This window comes from Poecilia reticulata, chromosome 17 (assembly GCF_904066995.2).
Source record: "Poecilia reticulata chromosome 17, P_reticulata-male-v2, whole genome shotgun sequence".
Taxonomy (NCBI): domain Eukaryota; kingdom Metazoa; phylum Chordata; class Actinopteri; order Cyprinodontiformes; family Poeciliidae; genus Poecilia; species Poecilia reticulata.
The window spans coordinates 5,005,600-5,028,491 of record NC_088846.1 but is presented as its reverse complement, the minus strand read 5'-3'; the positions used below and the strand labels follow the sequence as shown (position 1 = coordinate 5,028,491).

The 22,892-nt window shown below is 37.7% G+C and overlaps 1 protein-coding gene across 3 annotated transcripts; it reads left to right on the top strand.

Moving 5' to 3' along the window:
• The first annotated feature begins 1,495 nt into the window (after positions 1 to 1,495).
• Positions 1,496 to 14,802, top strand: LOC145548113 (complement factor H-related protein 2-like). 3 transcript variants are annotated; one of them, XM_081598778.1, is made up of 7 exons: positions 1,496 to 1,647; positions 1,749 to 1,931; positions 2,996 to 3,175; positions 3,281 to 3,472; positions 4,878 to 5,036; positions 5,456 to 5,481; positions 14,596 to 14,802. In XM_081598778.1, exons 1-7 carry the CDS (start codon positions 1,590 to 1,592, stop codon positions 14,623 to 14,625), a joined length of 828 nt encoding a protein of 275 aa, XP_081454904.1. In that variant the 5' UTR covers positions 1,496 to 1,589; the 3' UTR covers positions 14,626 to 14,802. The 3 variants fall into 3 exon arrangements, with proteins under 3 accessions (XP_081454904.1, XP_081454903.1, XP_081454905.1); XM_081598777.1 differs by lacking the exon at positions 14,596 to 14,802 and adding an exon at positions 5,596 to 5,802; XM_081598779.1 differs by lacking the exons at positions 1,496 to 1,647; positions 1,749 to 1,931; positions 14,596 to 14,802 and adding exons at positions 2,144 to 2,347; positions 5,596 to 5,802.
• The last annotated feature ends 8,090 nt before the right edge of the window (positions 14,803 to 22,892 follow it).

Sequence of the window (22,892 nt, the reverse complement as noted above, 5' to 3'; positions counted from 1 at the left end):
TGGCCTGCAGCTTCGTGGGGTGACTGCTGACTTTCCAGTTTTCCAGCAGGTTAAAGCCATGAAAGGTTAAAGATGCTGACTGTTTACAGTTTGCTGTATCCCAGCATATTAAGGAAAAGTTGAGTGGAAGGAAAACATTTGGTAGAAAAAAACATGCACAAGAAACGGGGACTGCAATTTTTTTAATTTTTTTATAGAATTTGCCATCAGTCCTTCACTAATCTGCACCGCAGCATAACTTTGTTTAAAATATGTTCACAATAAGAATATTTAACTTGAAAATTGTATTAAATGTGTTAAAAGTTATCAATTCCAAAATTGTACATGTATCAAAATGAAAATTAATAAGTATGAAATGGAATGGAATGTATGAAATCACAACTATCACAATATGTTATATTATTGCAGGAGCAGTAGTAATAAATAATTTTCTATTTTAACATAAAAAAATATTCCTGTTCAATATTTTTGTTTACATTTTTTCCCTTAATAACATATAACACTCGAATATACTCTCCTATCTATAGAATATTTTTACTCTGCTTCCAAACTGAGACCATGTCTAGTATTACTCTTATAAATCTGAGGCAACACCACCACCTACTGGAGACACAGTGAACTACTTCTATTTAAACAAAGAACCTGTTAAAAGGTTTAACTTGATTCAAGCTGCTGGCAAATCTGTTGACTTTACTGCGTGTTTGTCCTGTCAAATTCCAAATCAATGAACGTGAATCCAATCTGATGTGTATTCTAAATGTTTCCAGTGGCAAAAAAAAAAATTTAAATGGAACACACAAAGATGCAGTAAACATGAATCACTCTGTCTGTTCCTGGAATTGATTGTGTGTTTTTTAATTTTTAAAAATTTTTTTTTACTGTTTTTCCCAACAGAGTGTCGGTTCTGTTGAGCAGTGTGACGGTGGCCTGGCTGCGTGGGGGAACAACCCTGACCTCTGAACGCAATTATTGTGAAATTTGGTGTCCTAATAAATAAATTTGAGCCCTTTGATCAAATCTAAACATCATCCAGCTGCCTTTAGAGAATGGATTATGATTGCATAACTAACCTGATGTGGAGATGAGCTGACCGGGTATTTTATTTGTTTTTTTCATAACTAATTTAGAAATATTGAAATATATACTGCTCAAAAATAACTAAAGGGAACACTTGAACAACACAATATAACTCCAAGTAAATCAAACTTCTGTGAAATCAAACTGTCCACTTAGGAAGCAACACTGATTGACCCGACGAGGGTCCCCGTTGTCAATCAGTGTTGCTTCCTAAGTGGACAGTTTGATTTCACAGAAGTTTGATTTACTTGGAGTTATATTGTGTTGTTTAGGTGTTCCCTTTATTTTTTTTGAGCAGTGTATATATATTTTTTTATTATTTTATTTTATTTTTTATTGATTACAAGTGCTTTTTTTGTTGTAAAAAAAATTGTTTGCACTGTTTTGGCAGAACTACTGTTTACTCCAGATTTCCTAACTTTGGAAATCTGCCCTGAATAATTATTAACTACTTCTGTCTGAAGCTGGGATTTTGTTCCAATCCACTGAGGAACTCTGTTATTCCTGACAAAATGTGTGTGAGGTCTCTGGGATTTGTGCTTCTGGCTTGGCTTCCTGGCTTTCTGCATGGTGAGAACGTTTCCTCCGCTCCGCTGCCCATTCATTTTTATCCACTTGTTAATAAAAAAAAGAACAATTTACTGACTGATTTTTTTGTGACTTTCTTTCAGCTCAAGCAGCTTGTGACCGTCCCGAACTCTCTGATGGCTATTTTGTCCCACAGCAAGAAAACTATAACCATGGACGAACATTGACTTATAGCTGTGAAACTGGATTTAAGCCAGTGGTGGAGGGCTGGTGGGCAACAAGCACATGCCAGAATGGCAAATGGACTCATACCCCTCAGTGTATAGGTGAGTATCAGATTTCCCACAGGGCTTGTTAGACTGTAAAAACCACCAGAGAAGTGGATTTTACTTAAATGAAGATTCATGTTTACAGGCAGCAATATTCTTCGCAATGACCCATGTCAATGTCCTTAAGCTACGTTCACACACTGCAGCCTAAAGAGACCCGATTCTCCAGTGTGAACTGCAAACGACCTGAAAGTGTCACGCATGCACAGTTAGAGGGCGCAATGACGTCACACATAGAGACGTTTGCGCTTCTTCTCATGCTAGTGGCAGAGCGTGTCTTTGGATTTGAAAAGTTGTTGTTAAACCGGAGACAGCACATTAACAACTTAATCCTCATTCTCTTTTGCCATGGTTGTTGTTTTCTTCCCGCTCGAGCGTATCAGGACGCGGAATTATGGGGGACATTTTCTGCCGTAAGTTGAGAGCACACATTCTGAAAGCAGGATTTTATGTCGTCTGTTCTCAAAACTTTTAATACTTGCGTGCTCACATTTTCAGTTACAAAGCAGGACTTTATATTTTTTCTTTCCAAAACTCGAAATGCGTGTTCTCGGAGCTTCTCCTCTGCTCCAAATATTGACTCTTGCTTTCTCAAACCTTCCTCCTCGCGCTCACAACGTGTCTCCGCTCGGATCAAATCTCTGCTCGCCTGCGAATCATTTTCTGCTCGCGCTCGAAACGAGGCAAGTGCGTCATCTACACAGGACTCCAGCCGCTGTCCGCCTCCAGGAAGCTGTTGTAGCTAAACGGAACCACAAAACAGAGTTTGATTATAAATGTAAATGAATGAATTTTAGTCATTTAATTAGAAACTCATTTTTAATTACAAAATGAGTAAAACTGAAATATTTCGTTCTGTAAACTAAGCTAAATGAAATTGGGTGCTGAATGTTCTGACAGTCATTTACTTTAATCAACAATATATGAATTTCTTTATCCACTCTTCTTACTGACGGCCTTGGATCCACTCAATACAGAGCAAAATACTAAGTCACCATCACCCAGTATGCAGACTGTGGCTATTATCTTCAAACTGATGATCTAATTCCTACTTTTCTCAGATGGTAGCGCCTGCCTTCCACCTGCTATTGAAAATGGGAAGTACGAAGAAGCACAAAGTGGTGGGTATAAAAACCACGACGAGATCACGGTCACCTGTGAAGATGGGTTTGACATGAAACTCCGCTCCGGCAGAATTCAATGCTCAAATGGAAGATGGTCTCGTCTGCCCGTTTGTGAGAGTGAGTCCATCGGATGTTTGAGCTGAAATATTAAAGGGACACAAGCAAATAATTAAGGAACCAGTTTTTGTGTTTGTCCTAAAGTTCGCACTTTTTATTTTACAGGAAGTATTTATGCATGTGATAAGCCTGGTAAAATCCGCCATGCAGTTATCATCAATCAGGAACCCAAGGAGGTTTACGGCCATAACTCTCAGCTCGAGTATCAGTGTGAGGATGGATACACTACAGGTCAAGAAAACCACTTAAACAAAATCACTTGTCAAGATGGAACCTGGACTGAAGCACAATCATGCAGTAAGTGGACAAAGACACTGTAACCAACATTCTGCTGCAGGAGTGAAACATGTTGGAGCTCCAATGAGACGATCAGGTCAAAACTAAACAGCATTTTAAAAGATGCAGAAAGAGTTTGGTTGGTGTTAACACTGTGGCGCCATGGTTACCATATCATCAATCCTGCTTTCTCTGCATCTTAAGTTAACTTTAAAGTTTTGTTCAAAAACGCTCCACTAAATTTAAACAGTAACTCAATGATGAACTTCAGTGTTCAACAGGGTTTACATTAAGATGAATTAATAAAATCAGCTAACTGACTCAGTGAATTAAATCTGTTGGTGTGTAAAACATTCCTTTTAAATCAGTAATGTAAACATATTTTAGCAAATGAACACCAAGTGTTGTTATGGTTACCGCGCTCCACAAGGTTCAGTGGGACTGCAGGTGTAGTCACTGTTACAGATTGATTTGTTATGGAAGCTAACTAGTGATGGCTTTTATCTTTGTCGGTGGAGCCTTTGTCTCCTGGACTCAGCAGCTGAGAAAGACGTGAGTCAGTCAGAGCTCCTGCAGTAAAAGGAGAGTTATCAGCATCAGGATGAGGCATTAATGTGAACAGCCTGATTCTACAGTGGAGAAACAGCAGAAAGGAACTGGAGATATTCAAGCAAGTGACATGGAGAAATTTTCCATGTCACTTGCTTGAACCACGACTTAAGATGTGAAGGAGCGTAATGTGAGAGATGATTGAAATAAAAAACTGGGAGTATTCAACTATTAAAATAAACTCGACTCAGGTTTCTGGGTCTGATCTCGTCCCAGTTCTGGAGGTAGAAATGACTGGAAATGGAAGTGACTGGATCGAACCTAAAGAGGAACAATGTAGAGTCTGCTGGTTTGTAGTTATTACAACTCCTACTACATTTTGTAGATATTACAACTACAAACTAGCAGTCAGGCCTGAAATCTAGTTTATATACAGTACATCAGTGATTCCCAACCCTGGTCCTTGAGCTACACTGTCCTGCATGTTTTAGCTGTTTCCTTCCTTTAGCACAGGTGATTTCAACTGACAAGTGTTTGCTGAACTGCAATCACCTGAATCAGGTGTATTAAAGCAGAGAGATATCTAAAACATGCAGGGCAGTGTGGCTCGAGGACCAGGGTTGGGAAACACTGATATGCTACTTCCTGGAAAATGTTTCTATGTCAAAATAAATCATGAGTCAGGATATTATAACAGCAACATGCTGTTTGACTCTTTTTGGTTTAGTCTGTTGTAATTATGACGCATGACCAAAACTAACCTTCTATAAGTATAAATACTCTAGTTGTGATTTTGTTCATTTATCTGAAATGTGGTATTTTGTTCAAATATATTTTTAAACAGTTTGATCTTTTGTTTTTGTTTTTTTTTTTTAAGTTCCTGCACCCTGTGTGTTGGATATGCGCAGACTCGACATTGCTGAAACTAAACAGATCAGCATAAAGGATGGAGAGACAGAGAAGATTGATTGTACAAAGTGGCCGAACTACTGGATGTTTGCTAGGTGCTCTAATGGAGGAATAGAAGCAACTCAGTGTGAGTAACATGATATTTAAACTTATTTTGTTTCCAAGCAATCTATGATGTGTCCAACAGGCAGGATGTAATTTGTTTTAGTTAAAAGGTTTTAAACAGAAAAGCCAAAGTAAAACATTGCTCTCATTTTTCAATTCAATGTCTATCTAGTTTCAAGGAAGAAGTTGACTTGGCAATTAATTGATTCACTTAATCTAAAAACTATAACATGAAACCAAAAGAAGCTTTAATGAAGGACGAGTTTATCATTTGTTCAGTTGTTTTTTAATTTAGAAATATTTTAAAAATGACTCATTTCCTTATTCATTTTTATGTGAAATTCAAAAAATACAATCCATCAATGTTTTTTATGAATTTTTTGTCACCTCAATAATCCAACATTTAGAAATGACCTCTGACCTCTGTTTGAATATTTCTAGGTTGCCACAGCAACGACATTGCTCGAGTAAGTATTATTTTTGGACACATCTTTCCAATAATCACATCATCATTAGAGAGTTTGTTTGCTGAAATGTTAATCACTCTTACATTTAGTTTATTTGTTGTGTCTTCTTATTAGAATCTTTGCAGATTTACCAGAAGACTGTAACATTTCCTGGCTTTGGATTCATCCACCACAGACAGAGAATGAAGTGACAACAGAGAGATTTCTGTCAGAAACACCTGGAAGGAAACTTTTTCTTTTTGTATTTAAATTCTGTTGATTGTTGGCTGACAGTAAATATAAAATGCTTGACTTTACTTCAAATAAAATATTTCGACCAGACTTCAGGGTATCTTTTGTTTTGTTCACCCTCCCGCTGCTAGAAATGATTTTCGACTCTATCCATCTATGGTTGGTGAAATCTCGTGCTGTTGATGGAAGCTGGAGCCGATCCTGTGACCCTGGTCATGCTCTCTGCAGAGTGGAGCCTCTGAGCCGCCAAACTTTCTCCAGGTGATGATTTAACCCATAAAGTAAAAGTAAAATTGAAGTTGAGTTTTATTCCACCTACATTCAGCCCTTTCACATCTTACCAGTGGAGCAGTTCCCCTAAAAGATTTCTTCACTTTAATGGGAGAAATGGAATAAATGATGTCTGAAATTTTAGAATGGAAATTATAAAAGTGAGGTGGAAGAGTATCCATCCATCCATTCTTCCATCCATTTTCTTGACACCCTTGTCCCTTAGTGGGGTCAGGAGGGTTGTTGGTGCCTATCTCCAGCTAACGTTCCAGGTGAGAGGCGGGGTTCACCTCTGACCACTATTCAGTCTGTCGCAGGGCAACACAGAGACACAACCATGCACACACACACCTAGGGGCAATTTGGAGAGGCCAATTAACCTGACAGTCATGTTTTTGGACTGTGGGAGGAAACCGGAGTACCCGGAGAAAACCCACGCATGCACAGGGAGAACATGCAAACTCCATGCAGAAAGACCGGGGCCGAGAATCGAACCCAGAACCTTCTTTCTGCAAGGCAACAGCTCTACCATCTACGCCACTGTGCAGCCCGTAGGTGGAAGAGTAAATTTAGTCAAATGTTTCTGCTGTGTTGTCTGAAAACATTTTGTAATGGCATCTGTTTTGCTAACTGAATCAACAGATATTGTACTTCAAAGACAACAGAGAAATGATCATATCAACAGTCTGGGCCGTCCCAATAAAGAGCAAAATGATTTAAAAAAAGTTTCTATCATACAGTGGGAAGTTTGTTGCCATTGTACCCTCAATTTAATTATTTAATTCCTACATGTGTGTGTGTGTGTGTGTGTGTGTGTGTGTGTGTGTGTGTGTGTGTTGCCTCTTTAAAATATTGAGTTAAACCAAAGTTTTTAGGTTTATCACATATTTTTTTGCCGCTTTGTCTTTGGAGTTGTCAAAATGGATGTTGAAGTCTCCACCAGAATTAGAGAGTCATATAATATACATATAACAGGTAAGAGTTCACTAAAGTCATTGATAAAATTTTACATAAAGTTATTTTCAGCGCTCCCGTATAACTTTTTACCTCGATTCCCAAATATTCAAAGGAGACAAATTTACCCAGGAAACTTTTTACAATTTGATGAATCATGAAATATTAAGTAGGATTTCACAAATTGTATTCTGTGAGTAACATTTAAAAAAACAATCTTACACTCAACACTTTTGCCCCCAAATGATCCAAATCAAGTGGCCTTAAAAACAAACTTCCTCTCTGGTTGTGCTGCTCCTGTGTAACTCTGTTCACCAGCATCCTACCAACATGACACAATTCTGGGGAGACTTACTTCCATCTGGTCTTATAGGAACTTTCTATTGCAAGTATCCGTTCCCAGCTGCTGTATTCATTCATTGAAGTTCATTACCAGATTATAAGATACAAAGTCCATCAGTATCTGTTAGTAGTTTGGTGTTTTCTAAAGTCGGTTCATCTCCAGTGTTTGGTGTTTGTTCAATCCTGACCTCTGATCACAGCAGTCCAGGAAACCAGCTTCACATCAGGACAGTAAACATTCTGATAGATTTTTGCTGATCTGATTTGTTTGCCACAGTGAAAGTTATGCTTTGACATACAGTTGACTATTTCTTCACTTCTTTTTCCAGAGAAATGTTCAGTAATAATTAACTGATCTTGGTCCTTGACTCTTCATTCTCTGGGCGATTTGATTCCTGAGAACATGGAGGTGAGGTGTCTTGAATTTGCTCTTCTGCTTTGGGTTCCTGGACTGCTGCATGGTAAGTAATGAACATCTGATATGGGATATTTCTGAAGTTGTGTCTGATTTTTGTCTGTTGTGGACGATCAGCTCAAGGTCCACAGCCTTGCAGCGCTCCGAGCCTGGATGCAGGTTCTTTACATCCGGTGCAGGAATCATATTGTCATGGAACAAAGATCAGTTATTCCTGCAATGATGGATACAAAGCAGAGGGAAAAGGCTGGTGGGGAACAAGCAGATGTCTAGATGGTTTATGGTTCCGTATCCCAGTCTGTATTGGTAAGTGTTTCATTTATTCACTGAAAAGATTTTCTTTCAGTACTTTTATGCATTTTAGTTTAAGACTGAGCAGTAAATAGAATAGTGGTCAGAAACTTGGTCGGATTTCTCATATTTGATGATACATTTTGTAATGGAATCTGTGACTTCTCATTATTTTTCTCAAAAAGCTTGTGTGTTTAATTTTTATTTTACAGAAAGTCCTCCAACCTGCAGCCAGCCTCCTAGGAGCCCCAATCCCTTCATCATTAATCAGGATTTTCAGGAGGTATTTACTCTAGACTCAGAGGTGGAGTATCAGTGTAAAGATGGATACACAACAAAGGAAGGAGCCACCAAGAAATCTGTCTTTTGTAGAACTGGAGTTTGGACAGACGTCCCAACAAGTGGTTGGTGGAGAGCATTCAGAACTATGCAGAACCTGACAAGAATATTTACAACCCAAACTTTTTAACACTTGGTCCAGTTACAATCACAAAATTCAATGTGTTCTTGTTTGCTAGGACACAATGTCTTTAAACCTTATTGTGAAAAAAAAAAGAATCTAAAAAGTGCGTTTGTATTCAACCTTCTTTACGCCAGTTTCCATCTGAATGGTGACTGGAGTCTACCTGTGTGTCAGTTAATGTCAGTATACACTCAGCAGTTTTATGAAGGCATTGGAGGTTCGTTAGAAAACACAATGAACAAACAACATCATGAGGACCAAAGAACATAGCAGACAGGACATGGAGAAAGTTGTGGAATAATTTAAAACGGTTGTGCAACTTTGACAAAAGTCAAAATCATGAAGTTCAGGAATGTCACAAGTTATATTATTGATATATATAAATAGTAGTGACAGTAGTTTCTAATGGATGCACCAACATTTATGCTGTTGTGAATTATATTCTCATATATGGGGAGTTCAAACTATTTAAATTAACCCCTCACATACTGAACCAAATAATGTGCAACAATAAGCTTGTTTATAAATATCTGTTGTTAAATGGCAAAGAAAATTATAATATAGTTAGCAATTTAATTCAAAATGACCAAGTCATGGAACAATCTTACTGCTAGGATTTATACCCAAAAACTATCTTTGTTAGTTATGGTTGTTAGTTATGGTTGTTAGTTATGGTTTTATGGTCAGATTTTATGGTCAGGTGTGATATTAGAGAGCAATAGATGAAGGAGTGTGCTCACATTGTGGTGTTCTTAAACAGCAAATTCTTCACACACATGCAGAATTAACAAAGACATTCTCTTCAAAATATAAGAATTCATCAACAAAATACAGAAACTTCAAGTTAAAACGTTTTTGTTATCAAACTCTAACTAAACTGGCAACATTTAACTAAACTACTAAGGAATTTCATGAATGTTTTTCCAAAACATTCATGTACAGCAGCACAGGAAATGATGTAGTAGGTACGGCAGGCCAATAGGTGTTTATGTAACACAGAACGAAATGAAAAACAACAAATAGTATTATCTTTGGTATTTTCTGAGAGTGAGGCACATGGAGGTTACAGAGAGAGTTTGAGCTACAATGTCATCTTTTCAAAAAAGTTGAAACTTTTTGAAAAGACGATCAGCTCAAGGTCCACAGCCTTGCAGCGCTCCGAGCCTGGATGCAGGTTCTTTACATCCGGTGCAGGAATCATATTGTCATGGAACAAAGATCAGTTATTCCTGCAATGATGGATACAAAGCAGAGGGAAAAGGCTGGTGGGGAACAAGCAGATGTCTAGATGGTTTATGGTTCCGTATCCCAGTCTGTATTGGTAAGTGTTTCATTTATTCACTGAAAAGATTTTCTTTCAGTACTTTTATGCATTTTAGTTTAAGACTGAGCAGTAAATAGAATAGTGGTCAGAAACTTGGTCAGATTTCTCATATTTGATGATACATTTTGTAATGGAATCTGTGACTTCTCATTATTTTTCTCAAAAAGCTTGTGTGTTTAATTTTTATTTTTACAGAAAGTCCTCCAACCTGCAGCCAGCCTCCTAGGAGCCCCAATCCCTTCATCATTAATCAGGATTTTCAGGAGGTATTTACTCTAGACTCAGAGGTGGAGTATCAGTGTAAAGATGGATACACAACAAAGGAAGGAGCCACCAAGAAATCTGTCTTTTGTAGAACTGGAGTTTGGACAGACGTCCCAACAAGTGGTTGGTGGAGAGCATTCAGAACTATGCAGAACCTGACAAGAATATTTACAACCCAAACTTTTTAACACTTGGTCCAGTTACAATCACAAAATACAATGTGTTTTTGTTTGCTAGGACACAATGTCTTTAAACCTTATGGTGAAAAAAAAAAGAATCTAAAAAGTGCGTTTGTATTCAACCTTCTTTACGCCAGTTTCCATCTGAATGGTGACTGGAGTCTACCTGTGTGTCAGTTAATGTCAGTATACACTCAGCAGTTTTATGAAGGCATTGGAGGTTCGTTAGAAAACACAATGAACAAACAACATCATGAGGACCAAAGAACATAGCAGACAGGACATGGAGAAAGTTGTGGAATAATTTAAAACGGTTGTGCAACTTTGACAAAAGTCAAAATCATGAAGTTCAGGAATGTCACAAGTTATATTATTGATATATATAAATAGTAGTGACAGTAGTTTCTAATGGATGCACCAACATTTATGCTGTTGTGAATTATATTCTCATATATGGGGAGTTCAAACTATTTAAATTAACCCCTCACATACTGAACCAAATAATGTGCAACAATAAGCTTGTTTATAAATATCTGTTGTTAAATGGCAAAGAAAATTATAATATAGTTAGCAATTTAATTCAAAATGACCAAGTCATGGAACAATCTTACTGCTAGGATTTATACCCAAAAACTATCTTTGTTAGTTATGGTTGTTAGTTATGGTTGTTAGTTATGGTTTTATGGTCAGATTTTATGGTCAGGTGTGATATTAGAGAGCAATAGATGAAGGAGTGTGCTCACATTGTGGTGTTCTTAAACAGCAAATTCTTCACACACATGCAGAATTAACAAAGACATTCTCTTCAAAATATAAGAATTCATCAACAAAATACAGAAACTTCAAGTTAAAACGTTTTGTTATCAAACTCTAACTAAACTGGCAACATTTAACTAAACTACTAAGGAATTTCATGAATGTTTTTCCAAAACATTCATGTACAGCAGCACAGGAAATGATGTAGTAGGTACGGCAGGCCAATAGGTGTTTATGTAACACAGAACGAAATGAAAAACAACAAATAGTATTATCTTTGGTATTTTCTGAGAGTGAGGCACATGGAGGTTACAGAGAGAGTTTGAGCTACAATGTCATCTTTTCAAAAAAGTTGAAACTTTTCCACTCTGGGACCCGTTTTATAAACGGCAGAAAACTGTTATGAATCCACCTAAAATGATAGAAAGGGCCTGAGGCAGGCTCAGTTCAAGTCAACAGAATTTATTGACAGTCATTTATTTCAATAAAATCAATACATTTCTGTCCTCATATCAACAGTTTTATTCTTAATGAAGAGCAAACTGATAACCAAGTTACTGTCACACAGTATGAATGTTGTGACCACTGTACCCTCAAACTAATCAATTTCTAATTTTCTCAGGTAAGTTCTGCCTTCCACCAACTATTCCAAATGGGAAGTATGAAGAAGCTCAAGATGGCCAGTATGAAGAAAACCACGTGATCACGGTAACCTGTGACAATTGGTTTGAAATGAAACGCAGCGACAACACGGCCCGTTGCTCAAATGGAGGATGGTCTACTTTGCCTGTTTGTGAGAGTGAGTCCATCAACCAGGGTTTCTGCAGAAATTAGCTTATCAAATTTTATGTTTTTAATGACAATTTAATGTCATTTTTCACATATGTGAATTTTTTTTTTATGTAAACAGATGTTTACTTAATCCATTTCTCAAGTAAACAGGTTAAACAGTAATCTGTTTACTTGAGACGTAAACAGATAAACTCCTCAAGTTTTCATGCTGTGTTTATGCCATTTTATGTCACTGGCATTGAATGCAAAACTATTGAATATTTTTGTGTTTAAGCAAAATATCAAATCAGGTGCCTAAGTTTGGAAGCTTCTCCCTCCAGTTCTCTCTCAACATTTTTTCAGTTAGTTGCATTTCAGTTCCTGTATGCCGCCATCAGCATCTCTTTTCTCTCTTTCAGTTTCTGCAACTCATCTTTCAAAGCATTTCACTTTTCTTCATGCATTAATGTCTCTTTAAAGAACTAATAGTTTTTTTTATCTTCAATGCTTTTATTTTACAGGAAGTATTTATGCATGTGATAAGCCTGGTAAAATCCGCCATGCAGTTATCATCAATCAGGAACCCAAGGAGGTTTACGGCCATAACTCTCAGCTCGAGTATCAGTGTGAGGATGGATACACTACAGGTCAAGAAAACCACTTAAACAAAATCACTTGTCAAGATGGAACCTGGACTGAAGCACAATCATGCAGTAAGTGGACAAAGACACTGTAACCAACATTCTGCTGCAGGAGTGAAACATGTTGGAGCTCCAATGAGACGATCAGGTCAAAACTAAACAGCATTTTAAAAGATGCAGAAAGAGTTTGGTTGGTGTTAACACTGTGGCGCCATGGTTACCATATCATCAATCCTGCTTTCTCTGCATCTTAAGTTAACTTTAAAGTTTTGTTCAAAAACGCTCCACTAAATTTAAACAGTAACTCAATGATGAACTTCAGTGTTCAACAGGGCTTACATTAAGATGAATTAATAAAATCAGCTAATTGACTCAGTGAATTAAATCTGTTGGTGTGTAAAACATTCCTTTTAAATCAGTAATGTAAACATATTTTAGCAAATGAACACCAAGTGTTGTTATGGTTACCGCGCTCCACAAGGTTCAGTGGGACTGCAGGTGTAGTCACTGTTACAGATTGATTTGTTATGGAAGCTAACTAATGATGGCTTTTATCTTTGTCGGTGGAGCCTTTGTCTCCTGCACTCAGCAGCTGAGAAAGACGTGAGTCAGTCAGAGCTCCTGCAGTAAAAGGAGAGTTATCAGCATCAGGATGAGGCATTAATGTGAACAGCCTGATTCCACAGTGGAGAAACGGCAGAAAGGAACTGGAGAAAATAGAAGGTTCCAAATATGTACATTCTTGAGTAAAATGTTCCATGTCACTTGCTTGAACCACGACTTAAGATGTGAAGGAGCGTAATGTGAGAGATGATTGAAATAAAAAACTGGGAGTATTCAACTATTAAAATAAACTCGACTCAGGTTTCTGGGTCTGATCTCGTCCCAGTTCTGGAGGTAGAAATGACTGGAAATGGAAGTGACTGGATCGAACCTAAAGAGGAACAATGTAGAGTCTGCTGGTTTGTAGTTATTACAACTCCTACTACATTTTGTAGATATTACAACTACAAACTAGCAGTCAGGCCTGAAATCTAGTTTATATACAGTACATCAGTGATTCCCAACCCTGGTCCTTGAGCTACACTGTCCTGCATGTTTTAGCTGTTTCCTTCCTTTAGCACAGGTGATTTCAACTGACAAGTGTTTGCTGAACTGCAATCACCTGAATCAGGTGTATTAAAGCAGAGAGATATCTAAAACATGCAGGGCAGTGTGCCTCGAGGACCAGGGTTGGGAAACACTGATATGCTACTTCCTGGAAAATGTTTCTATGTCAAAATAAATCATGAGTCAGGATATTATAACAGCAACATGCTGTTTTTGGACTCTTTTTGGTTTAGTCTGTTGTAATTATGACGCATGACCAAAACTAACCATCTATAAGTATAAATACTGTAGTTGTGATTTTGTTCATTTATCTGAAATGTGGTATTTTGTTCATATATTTTTTTAAACAGTTTGATCTTTTTTTTTTTTTTTTTTTAAAGTTCCTGCAGTTCCACCCTGTGTGTTGGATATGGGCAGACTCAACATTGCTGAAACTGAACAGATCAGCATAAAGGATGGAGAGACAAAGCAGATTGATTGTACAAAGTGGGAGGACTACTGGATGTTGGCTAGGTGCTCTAATGGAGGAATAGAAGCAACTGAGTGTGAGTAACATGATATTTAAACTTATTTTGTTTCCAAGCAATCTATGATGTGTCCAACAGGCAGGATGTAATTTGTTTTAGTTAAAAGGTTTTAAACAGAAAAGCCAAAGTAAAACATTGCTCTCATTTTTCAATTCAATGTCTATCTAGTTTCAAGGAAGAAGTTGACTTGGCAATTAATTGATTCACTTAATCTAAAAATTATAACATGAAACCAAAAGAAGCTTTAATGAAGGACGAGTTTATCATTTGTTCAGTTGTTTTTTAATTTAGAAATATTTTAAAAATGACTCATTTCCTTATTCATTTTTATGTGAAATTCAAAAAATACAATCCATCAATGTTTTTATGAATTTTTTGTCACCTCAATAATCCAACATTTAGAAATGACCTCTGACCTCTGTTTGAATATTTCTAGGTTGCCACAGCAGCGACATTGCTCGAGTAAGTATTATTTTTGGACACATCTTTCCAATAATCACATCATCATTAGACAGTTTGTTTGCTGAAATGTTAATCACTCTTACATTCAGTTTATTTGTTGTGTCTTCTTATTAGAATCTTTGTGAATTTACCAGAAGACTGTAACATTTCCTGGCTTTGGATTCATCCACCACAGACAGAGAATGAAGTGACAACAGAGAGATTTCTGTCAGAAACACCTGGAACAAAACTTTTTCTTTTTGTATTTAAATTCTGTTGATTGTTGGCTGACAGTAAATATAAAATGCTTGACTTTACTTAAAATAAAATATTTCGACCAGACTTCAGGGTATCTTTTGTTTTGTTCACCCTCCCGCTGCTAGAAATGATTTTCGACTCTATCCATCTATGGTTGGTGAAATCTCGTGCTGTTGATGGAAGCTGGAGCCGATCCTGTGACCCTGGTCATGCTCTCTGCAGAGTGGAGCCTCTGAGCCGCCAAACTTTCTCCAGGTGATGATTTAACCCATAAAGTAAAAGTAAAATTAAGTTTACAAGGAATTAAAAGTCCTCTGACGATCCCGGTTTAATGGACTGACTGAATAGATTTTCCTGGTTAGTTTTGCTCACATGAACAGTTTATGGATAACATAAATATGAAAAGTATCCAGGCCTGCTGTTTGAGAGGTTAAAGTTTCACAGATGGCTCTATAAGATCAATATCACAGCAATTAAACCTTGTTACATATTTATTGGCAGACAGGGAAAATAAAAAGATTACAATGACTAAGATTTCTAAATATGACAGCTGTGTGCAGTGGTGCGAAAAATGTGTAAACACTATGCAATGCATAGGAGCGACACTGTAGAGGGGTTTGTCTGTTTGGAGTCACCATTCAAATAAACCAGTGAAACTTTAAGGAAGATGGAAATGAACAGAGTTGACCAAAATAACTGTTATCTGATCTGGCGCCCCCTGTGGCGGCCCTGGAAGACTGGCTGGCTCAGTTTCTCCTGGATGTTTGGTGAACAGGATGCTCTGCTCCCTCTGCCCGTTCCCACAGGGCATCTATGGACCTGAATCAGGCTCCGTGGGTCTGCAAGGCAACAGCTCTACCAACTGCGCCACTGTGCAGCCCGTAGGTGGAAGAGTAAATTTAGTCAAATGTTTCTGCTGTGTTGTCTGAAAACATTTTGTAATGGCATCCGTTTTGCTAAGTGAATCAACAGATATTGTACTTTCAAAGACAAGAGAGAAATGATCATATCAACAGTCTGGGCCGTCCCAATAAAGAGCAAAATGCTTTAAAAAAGTTACTTTCATACAGTGGGAAGTTTGTTGCCATTGTACCCTCAATTTAATTATTTAATTCCTACATGTGTGTGTGTGTGTGTGTGTGTGTGTGTGTGTGTGTGTGTGTGTGTGTGTGTGTGTGTGTTGCCTCTTTAACATGTTGAGTTAAATTTACCCAGGAAACATTTTTACAATTTGGTGAATCATGAAATATTAAGTAGGATTTCACAAATTGTATTCTGTGAGTAACATTTAAAAAACAATCTTACACTCAACACTTTTGCCCCCAAATGATCCAAATCAAGTGGCCTTAAAAACAAACTTCCTATCTGGTTGTGCTGCTCCTGTGTAACTCTGTTCACCAGCATCCTACCAAGATGACACAATTCTGGGGAGACTTACTTCCATCTGGTCTTATAGGAACTTTCTATTGCAAGTATTCGTTCCCAGCTGCTGTATTCATTCATTGAAGTTCATTACCAGATTATAAGATACAAAGTCCATCAGTATCTGTTAGTAGTTTGGTGTTTTCTAAAGTCGGTTCATCTCCAGTGTTTGGTGTTTGTTCAATCCTGACCTCTGATCACAGCAGTCCAGGAAACCAGCTTCACATCAGGACAGTAAACATTCTGATAGATTTTTGCTGATCTGATTTGTTTGCCTCAGTGAAAGTTATGCTTTGACATACAGTTGACTATTTCTTCACTTCTTTTTCCAGAGAAATGTTCAGTAATAATTAACTGATCTTGGTCCCTGACTCTTCATTCTCTGGGTGATTTGATTCCTGACAACATGGAGGTGAGGTGTCTTGAATTTGCTCTTCTGCTTTGGGTTCCTGGACTGCTGCATGGTAAGTAATGAACATCTGATATGGGATATTTTTGAAGTTGTGTCTGATTTTTGTCTGTTGTGGACGATCAGCTCAAGGTCCACAGCCTTGCAGCGCTCCGAGCCTGGATGCAGGTTCTTTACATCCGGTGCAGGAATCATATCCTCATGGAACAAAGATCAGTTATTCCTGCAATGATGGATACAAAGCAGAGGGAAAAGGCTGGTGGGGAACAAGCAGATGTCTAGATGGTTTATGGTTCCGTATCCCAGTCTGTATTGGTAAGTGTTTCATTTATTCACTGAAAAGATTTTCTTTCAGTACTTTTATGCATTTTAGTTTAAGACTGAGCAGTAAATAGAATAGTGGTCAGAAACTTGGTCAGATTTCTCATATTTGATGATACATTTTGTAATGGAATCTGTGACTTCTCATTATTTTTCTCAAAAAGCTTGTGTGTTTAATTTTTATTTTTACAGAAAGTCCTCCAACCTGCAGCCAGCCTCCTAGGAGCCCCAATCCCTTCATCATTAATCAGGATTTTCAGGAGGTATTTACTCTAGACTCAGAGGTGGAGTATCAGTGTAAAGATGGATTCACAACAAAGGAAGGAGCCACCAAGAAATCTGTCTTTTGTAGAGCTGGAGTTTGGACAGACGTCCCAACATGTGGGTGGGTGGAAAACATTCAAAACTATGCAGAACCTGACAAGAATATTTACAACCCAAACTTTTTAACACTTGGTCCAGTTACAATCACAAAATTCAATGTGTTCTTGTTTGCTAGGACACAATGTCTTTAAACCTTATGGTGAAAAAAAAAAGAATCTAAAAAGTGCGTTTGTATTCAACCTTCTTTACGCCAGTTTCCATCTGAATGGTGACTGGAGTCTACCTGTGTGTCAGTTAATGTCAGTATACACTCAGCAGTTTTATGAAGGCATTGGAGGTTCGTTAGAAAACACAGTGAACAAACAACATCATGAGGACCAAAGAGCATAGCAGACAGGACATGGAGAAAGTTGTGGAATAATTTAAAACGGTTGTGCAACTTTGACAAAAGTCAAAATCATGAAGTTCAGGAATGTCACAAGTTATATTATTGATATATATAAGTAGTAGTGACAGTAGTTTCTACTCTCAACATTTTTTCAGTTAGTTGCATTTCAGTTCCTGTATGCCGCCATCAGCATCTCTTTTCTCTCTTTCAGTTTCTGCAGCTCATCTTTCAAAGCATTTTACTTTTCTTCATGCATTAATGTCTCTTTTTTGGTTGGTGTTAACACTGTGGCGCCATGGTTACCATATCATCAATCCTGCTTTCTCTGCATCTTAAGTTAACTTTAAAGTTTTGTTCAAAAACGCTCCACTAAATTTAAACAGTAACTCAATGATGAACTTCAGTGTTCAACAAGGTTTACATTAAGATGAATTAATAAAATCAGCTAATTGACTCAGTGAATTAAATCAAATGTGTAATGAGCTGTTGGTGTGTAAAACAGCCTGATTCTACAGTGGAGAAACAGCAGAAAGGAACTGGCGATATTCAAGCAAGTGACATGGAGAAATGTTCCATGTCACTTGCTTGAACCACGACTTAAGATGTGAAGGAGCGTAATGTGAGAGATGATTGAAATAAAAAACTGGGAGTATTCAACGATTAAAATAAACTCGACTCAGGTTTCTGGGTCTGATCTCGTCCCAGTTCTGGAGGTAGAAATGACTGGAAATGGAAGTGACTGGATCGAACCTAAAGAGGAACAATGTAGAGTCTGCTGGTTTGTAGTTATTACAACTCCTACTACATTTTGTAGATATTACAACTACAAACTAGCAGTCAGGCCTGAAATCTAGTTTATATACAGTACATCAGTGATTCCCAACCCTGGTCCTTGAGCTACACTGTCCTGCATGTTTTAGCTGTTTCCTTCCTTTAGCACAGGTGATTTCAACTGACAAGTGTTTGCTGAACTGCAATCACCTGAATCAGGTGTATTAAAGCAGAGAGATATCTAAAACATGCAGGGCAGTGTGCCTCGAGGACCAGGGTTGGGAAACACTGATATGCTACTTCCTGGAAAATGTTTCTATGTCAAAATAAATCATGAGTCAGGATATTATAACAGCAACATGCTGTTTTTGGACTCTTTTTGGTTTAGTCTGTTGTAATTATGACGCATGACCAAAACTAACCATCTATAAGTATAAATACTGTAGTTGTGATTTTGTTCATTTATCTGAAATGTGGTATTTTGTTCATATATTTTTTTAAACAGTTTGATCTTTTTTTTTTGTTTTTTTTAAATTCCTGCAGTTCCACCCTGTGTGTTGGATATGCGCAGACTCGACATTGCTGAAACTAAACAGATCAGCATAAAGGATGGAGAGACAGAGAAGATTGATTGTACAAAGTGGCGGGACTACTGGATGTTTGCTAGGTGCTCTAATGGAGGAATAGAAGCAACTCAGTGTGAGTAACATGATATTTAAACTTATTTTGTTTCCAAGCAATCTATGATGTGTCCAACAGGCAGGATGTAATTTGTTTTAGTTTAAAGGTTTTAAACAGAAAAGCCAAAGTAAAACATTGCTCTCATTTTTCAATTCAATGTCTATCTAGTTTCAAGGAAGAAGTTGACTTGGCAATTAATTGATTCACTTAATCTAAAAACTATAACATGAAACCAAAAGAAGCTTTAATGAAGGACGAGTTTATCATTTGTTCAGTTGTTTTTTAATTTAGAAATATTTTAAAAATGACTCATTTCCTTATTCATTTTTATGTGAAATTCAAAAATACAATCCATCAATGTTTTTTATGAATTTTTTGGCACCTCAAAAATCCAACATTTAAAAATGACCTCTGACCTCTGTTTGAATATTTCTAGGTTGCTACAGCAACGACATTGCTCGAGTAAGTATTATTCTTGGACACATCTTTCCAATAATCACATCATCCTTAGACAGTTTGTTTGCTGAAATGTTAATCACTCTTACATTCAGTTTATTTGTTGTGTCTTCTTATTAGAATCTTTGCAGATTTACCAGAAGACTGTAACATTTCCTGGCTTTGGATTCATCCACCACAGACAGAGAATGAAGTGACAACAGAGAGATTTCTGTCAGAAACACCTGGAAGGAAACTTTTTCTTTTTGTATTTAAATTCTGTTGATTGTTGGCTGACAGTAAATATAAAATGCTTGACTTTACTTAAAATAAAATATTTCGACCAGACTTTAGGGTATCTTTTGTTTTGTTCACCCTCCCGCTGCTAGAAATGATTTTCGACTCTATCCATCTATGGTTGGTGAAATCTCGTGCTGTTGATGGAAGCTGGAGCCGATCCTGTGACCCTGGTCATGCTCTCTGCAGAGTGGAGCCTCTGAGCCGCCAAACTTTCTCCAGGTGATGATTTAACCCATAAAGTAAAAGTAAAATTGAAGTTGAGTTTTATTCCACCTACATTCAGCCCTTTCACATCTTACCAGTGGAGCAGTTCCCCTAAAAGATTTCTTCACTTTAACGGGAGAAATGGAATAAATGATGTCTGAAATTTTAGAATGGAAATTATAAAAGTGAGGTGGAAGAGTATCCATCCATCCATTCTTCCATCCATTTTCTTGACACCCTTGTCCCTTAGTGGGGTCAGGAGGGTTGTTGGTGCCTATCTCCAGCTAACGTTCCAGGTGAGAGGCGGGGTTCACCTCTGACCACTATTCAGTCTGTCGCAGGGCAACACAGAGACACAACCATGCACACACACACCTAGGGGCAATTTGGAGAGGCCAATTAACCTGACAGTCATGTTTTTGGACTGTGGGAGGAAACCGGAGTACCCGGAGAAAACCCACGCATGCACAGGGAGAACATGCAAACTCCATGCAGAAAGACCGGGGCCGAGAATCGAACCCAGAACCTTCTTTCTGCAAGGCAACAGCTCTACCAACTACGCCACTGTGCAGCCAGTAGGTGGAACAGTAAATTAAGTCAAATGTTTCTGCTGTGTTGTCTGAAAACATTTCGTAAACACATCTGTTTTGCTAAGTGAATCAACAGATACTGTACTTTCAAAGACAACAGAGAAATGATCATATCAACAGTCTGGGCCGTCCCAATAAAGAGCAAAATGATTTAAAAAAGTTACTATCATACAGTGGGAAGTTTGTTGCCATTGTACCCTCAATTTAATTATTTAATTCCTACATGTGTGTGTGTGTGTGTGTGTGTGTGTGTGTGTGTGTGTGTGTGTGTGTGTGTGTGTGTGTGTGTGTGTGTTGCCTCTTTAAAATATTGAGTTAAACCAAAGTTTTTAGGTTTATCACATATTTTTTTGCCGCTTTGTCTTTGGAGTTGTCAAAATGGATGTTGAAGTCTCCACCAGAATTAGAGAGTCATATAATATACATATAACAGGCAAGAGTTCACTAAAGTCATTGATCAAATTTTACATCTAGTTAGTTTCAGCGCTCCCGTATAACTTGTTACCTCGATTCCCAAATATTCAAAGGAGACAAATTTACCCAGGAAACTTTTTACAATTTGATGAATCATGAAATATTAAGTAGGATTTCACAAATTGTATTCTGTGAGTAACATTTAAAAAAACAATCTTACACTCAACACTTTTGCCCCCAAATGATCCAAATCAAGTGGCCTTAAAAACAAACTTCCTCTCTGGTTGTGCTGCTCCTGTGTAACTCTGTTCACCAGCATCCTACCAACATGACACAATTCTGGGGAGACTTACTTCCATCTGGTCTTATAGGAACTTTCTATTGCAAGTATCCGTTCCCAGCTGCTGTATTCATTCATTGAAGTTCATTACCAGATTATAAGATACAAAGTCCATCAGTATCTGTTAGTAGTTTGGTGTTTTCTAAAGTCGGTTCATCTCCAGTGTTTGGTGTTTGTTCAATCCTGACCTCTGATCACAGCAGTCCAGGAAACCAGCTTCACATCAGGACAGTAAACATTCTGATAGATTTTTGCTGATCTGATTTGTTTGCCTCAGTGAAAGTTATGCTTTGACATACAGTTGACTATTTCTTCACTTCTTTTTCCAGAGAAATGTTCAGTAATAATTAACTGATCTTGGTCCCTGACTCTTCATTCTCTGGGTGATTTGATTCCTGACAACATGGAGGTGAGGTGTCTTGAATTTGCTCTTCTGCTTTGGGTTCCTGGACTGCTGCATGGTAAGTAATGAACATCTGATATGGGATATTTCTGAAGTTGTGTCTGATTTTTGTCTGTTGTGGACGATCAGCTCAATTTCCACAGCCTTGCAGCGCTCCGAGCCTGGATGCAGGTTCTTTACATCCGGTGCAGGAATCATATTGTCATGGAACAAAGATCAGTTATTCCTGCAATGATGGATACAAAGCAGAGGGAAAAGGCTGGTGGGGAACAAGCAGATGTCTAGATGGTTTATGGCTCCGTATCCCAGTCTGTATTGGTAAGTGTTTCATTTATTCACTGAAAAGATTTTCTTTCAGTACTTTTATGCATTTTAGCTTAAGACTGAGCAGTAAATAGAATAGTGGTCAGAAACTTGGTCGGATTTCTCATATTTGATGATACATTTTGTAATGGAATCTGTCACTTCTGATTATTTTTCTCAAAAAGCTTGTGTGTTTAATTTTTATTTTTACAGAAAGTCCTCCAACCTGCAGCCAGCCTCCTAGGAGCCCCAATGCCTTCATCATTAATCAGGATTTTCAGGAGGTATTTACTCTAGACTCAGAGGTGGAGTATCAGTGTAAAGATGGATTCACAACAAAGGAAGGAGCCACCAAGCAATCTGTCTTTTGTAGAGCTGGAGTTTGGACAGACGTCCCAACATGTGGTGGGTGGAGAGCATTCAGAACTATGCAGAACCTGACAAGAATATTTACAACCCAAACTTTTTAACATTTGGTCCAGTTACAATCACAAAATACAATGTGTTTTTGTTTGCTAGGACACAATGTCTTTAAACCTTATGGTGAAAAAAAAAAGAATCTAAAAAGTGCGTTTGTATTCAACCTTCTTTACGCCAGTTTCCATCTGAATGGTGACTGGAGTCTACCTGTGTGTCAGTTAATGTCAGTATACACTCAGCAGTTTTATGAAGGCATTGGAGGTTCGTTAGAAAACACAGTGAACAAACAACATCATGAGGACCAAAGAGCATAGCAGACAGGACATGGAGAAAGTTGTGGAATAATTTAAAACGGTTGTGCAACTTTGACAAAAGTCAAAATCATGAAGTTCAGGAATGTCACAAGTTATATTATTGATATATATAAGTAGTAGTGACAGTAGTTTCTA

Bases quoted from the DNA above. Each gene is read 5' to 3' on its own strand.
- LOC145548113 (XM_081598778.1), top strand. From the start codon at position 1,590: ATGTGTGTGAGGTCTCTGGGATTTGTGCTTCTGGCTTGGCTTCCTGGC. The intron at 1,648-1,748 runs GTGAGAACGTTT...ACTTTCTTTCAG, and splicing joins GCTTCCTGGCTTTCTGCATG to CTCAAGCAGCTTGTGACCGT. The intron at 1,932-2,995 runs GTGAGTATCAGA...TACTTTTCTCAG, and splicing joins TCATACCCCTCAGTGTATAG to ATGGTAGCGCCTGCCTTCCA.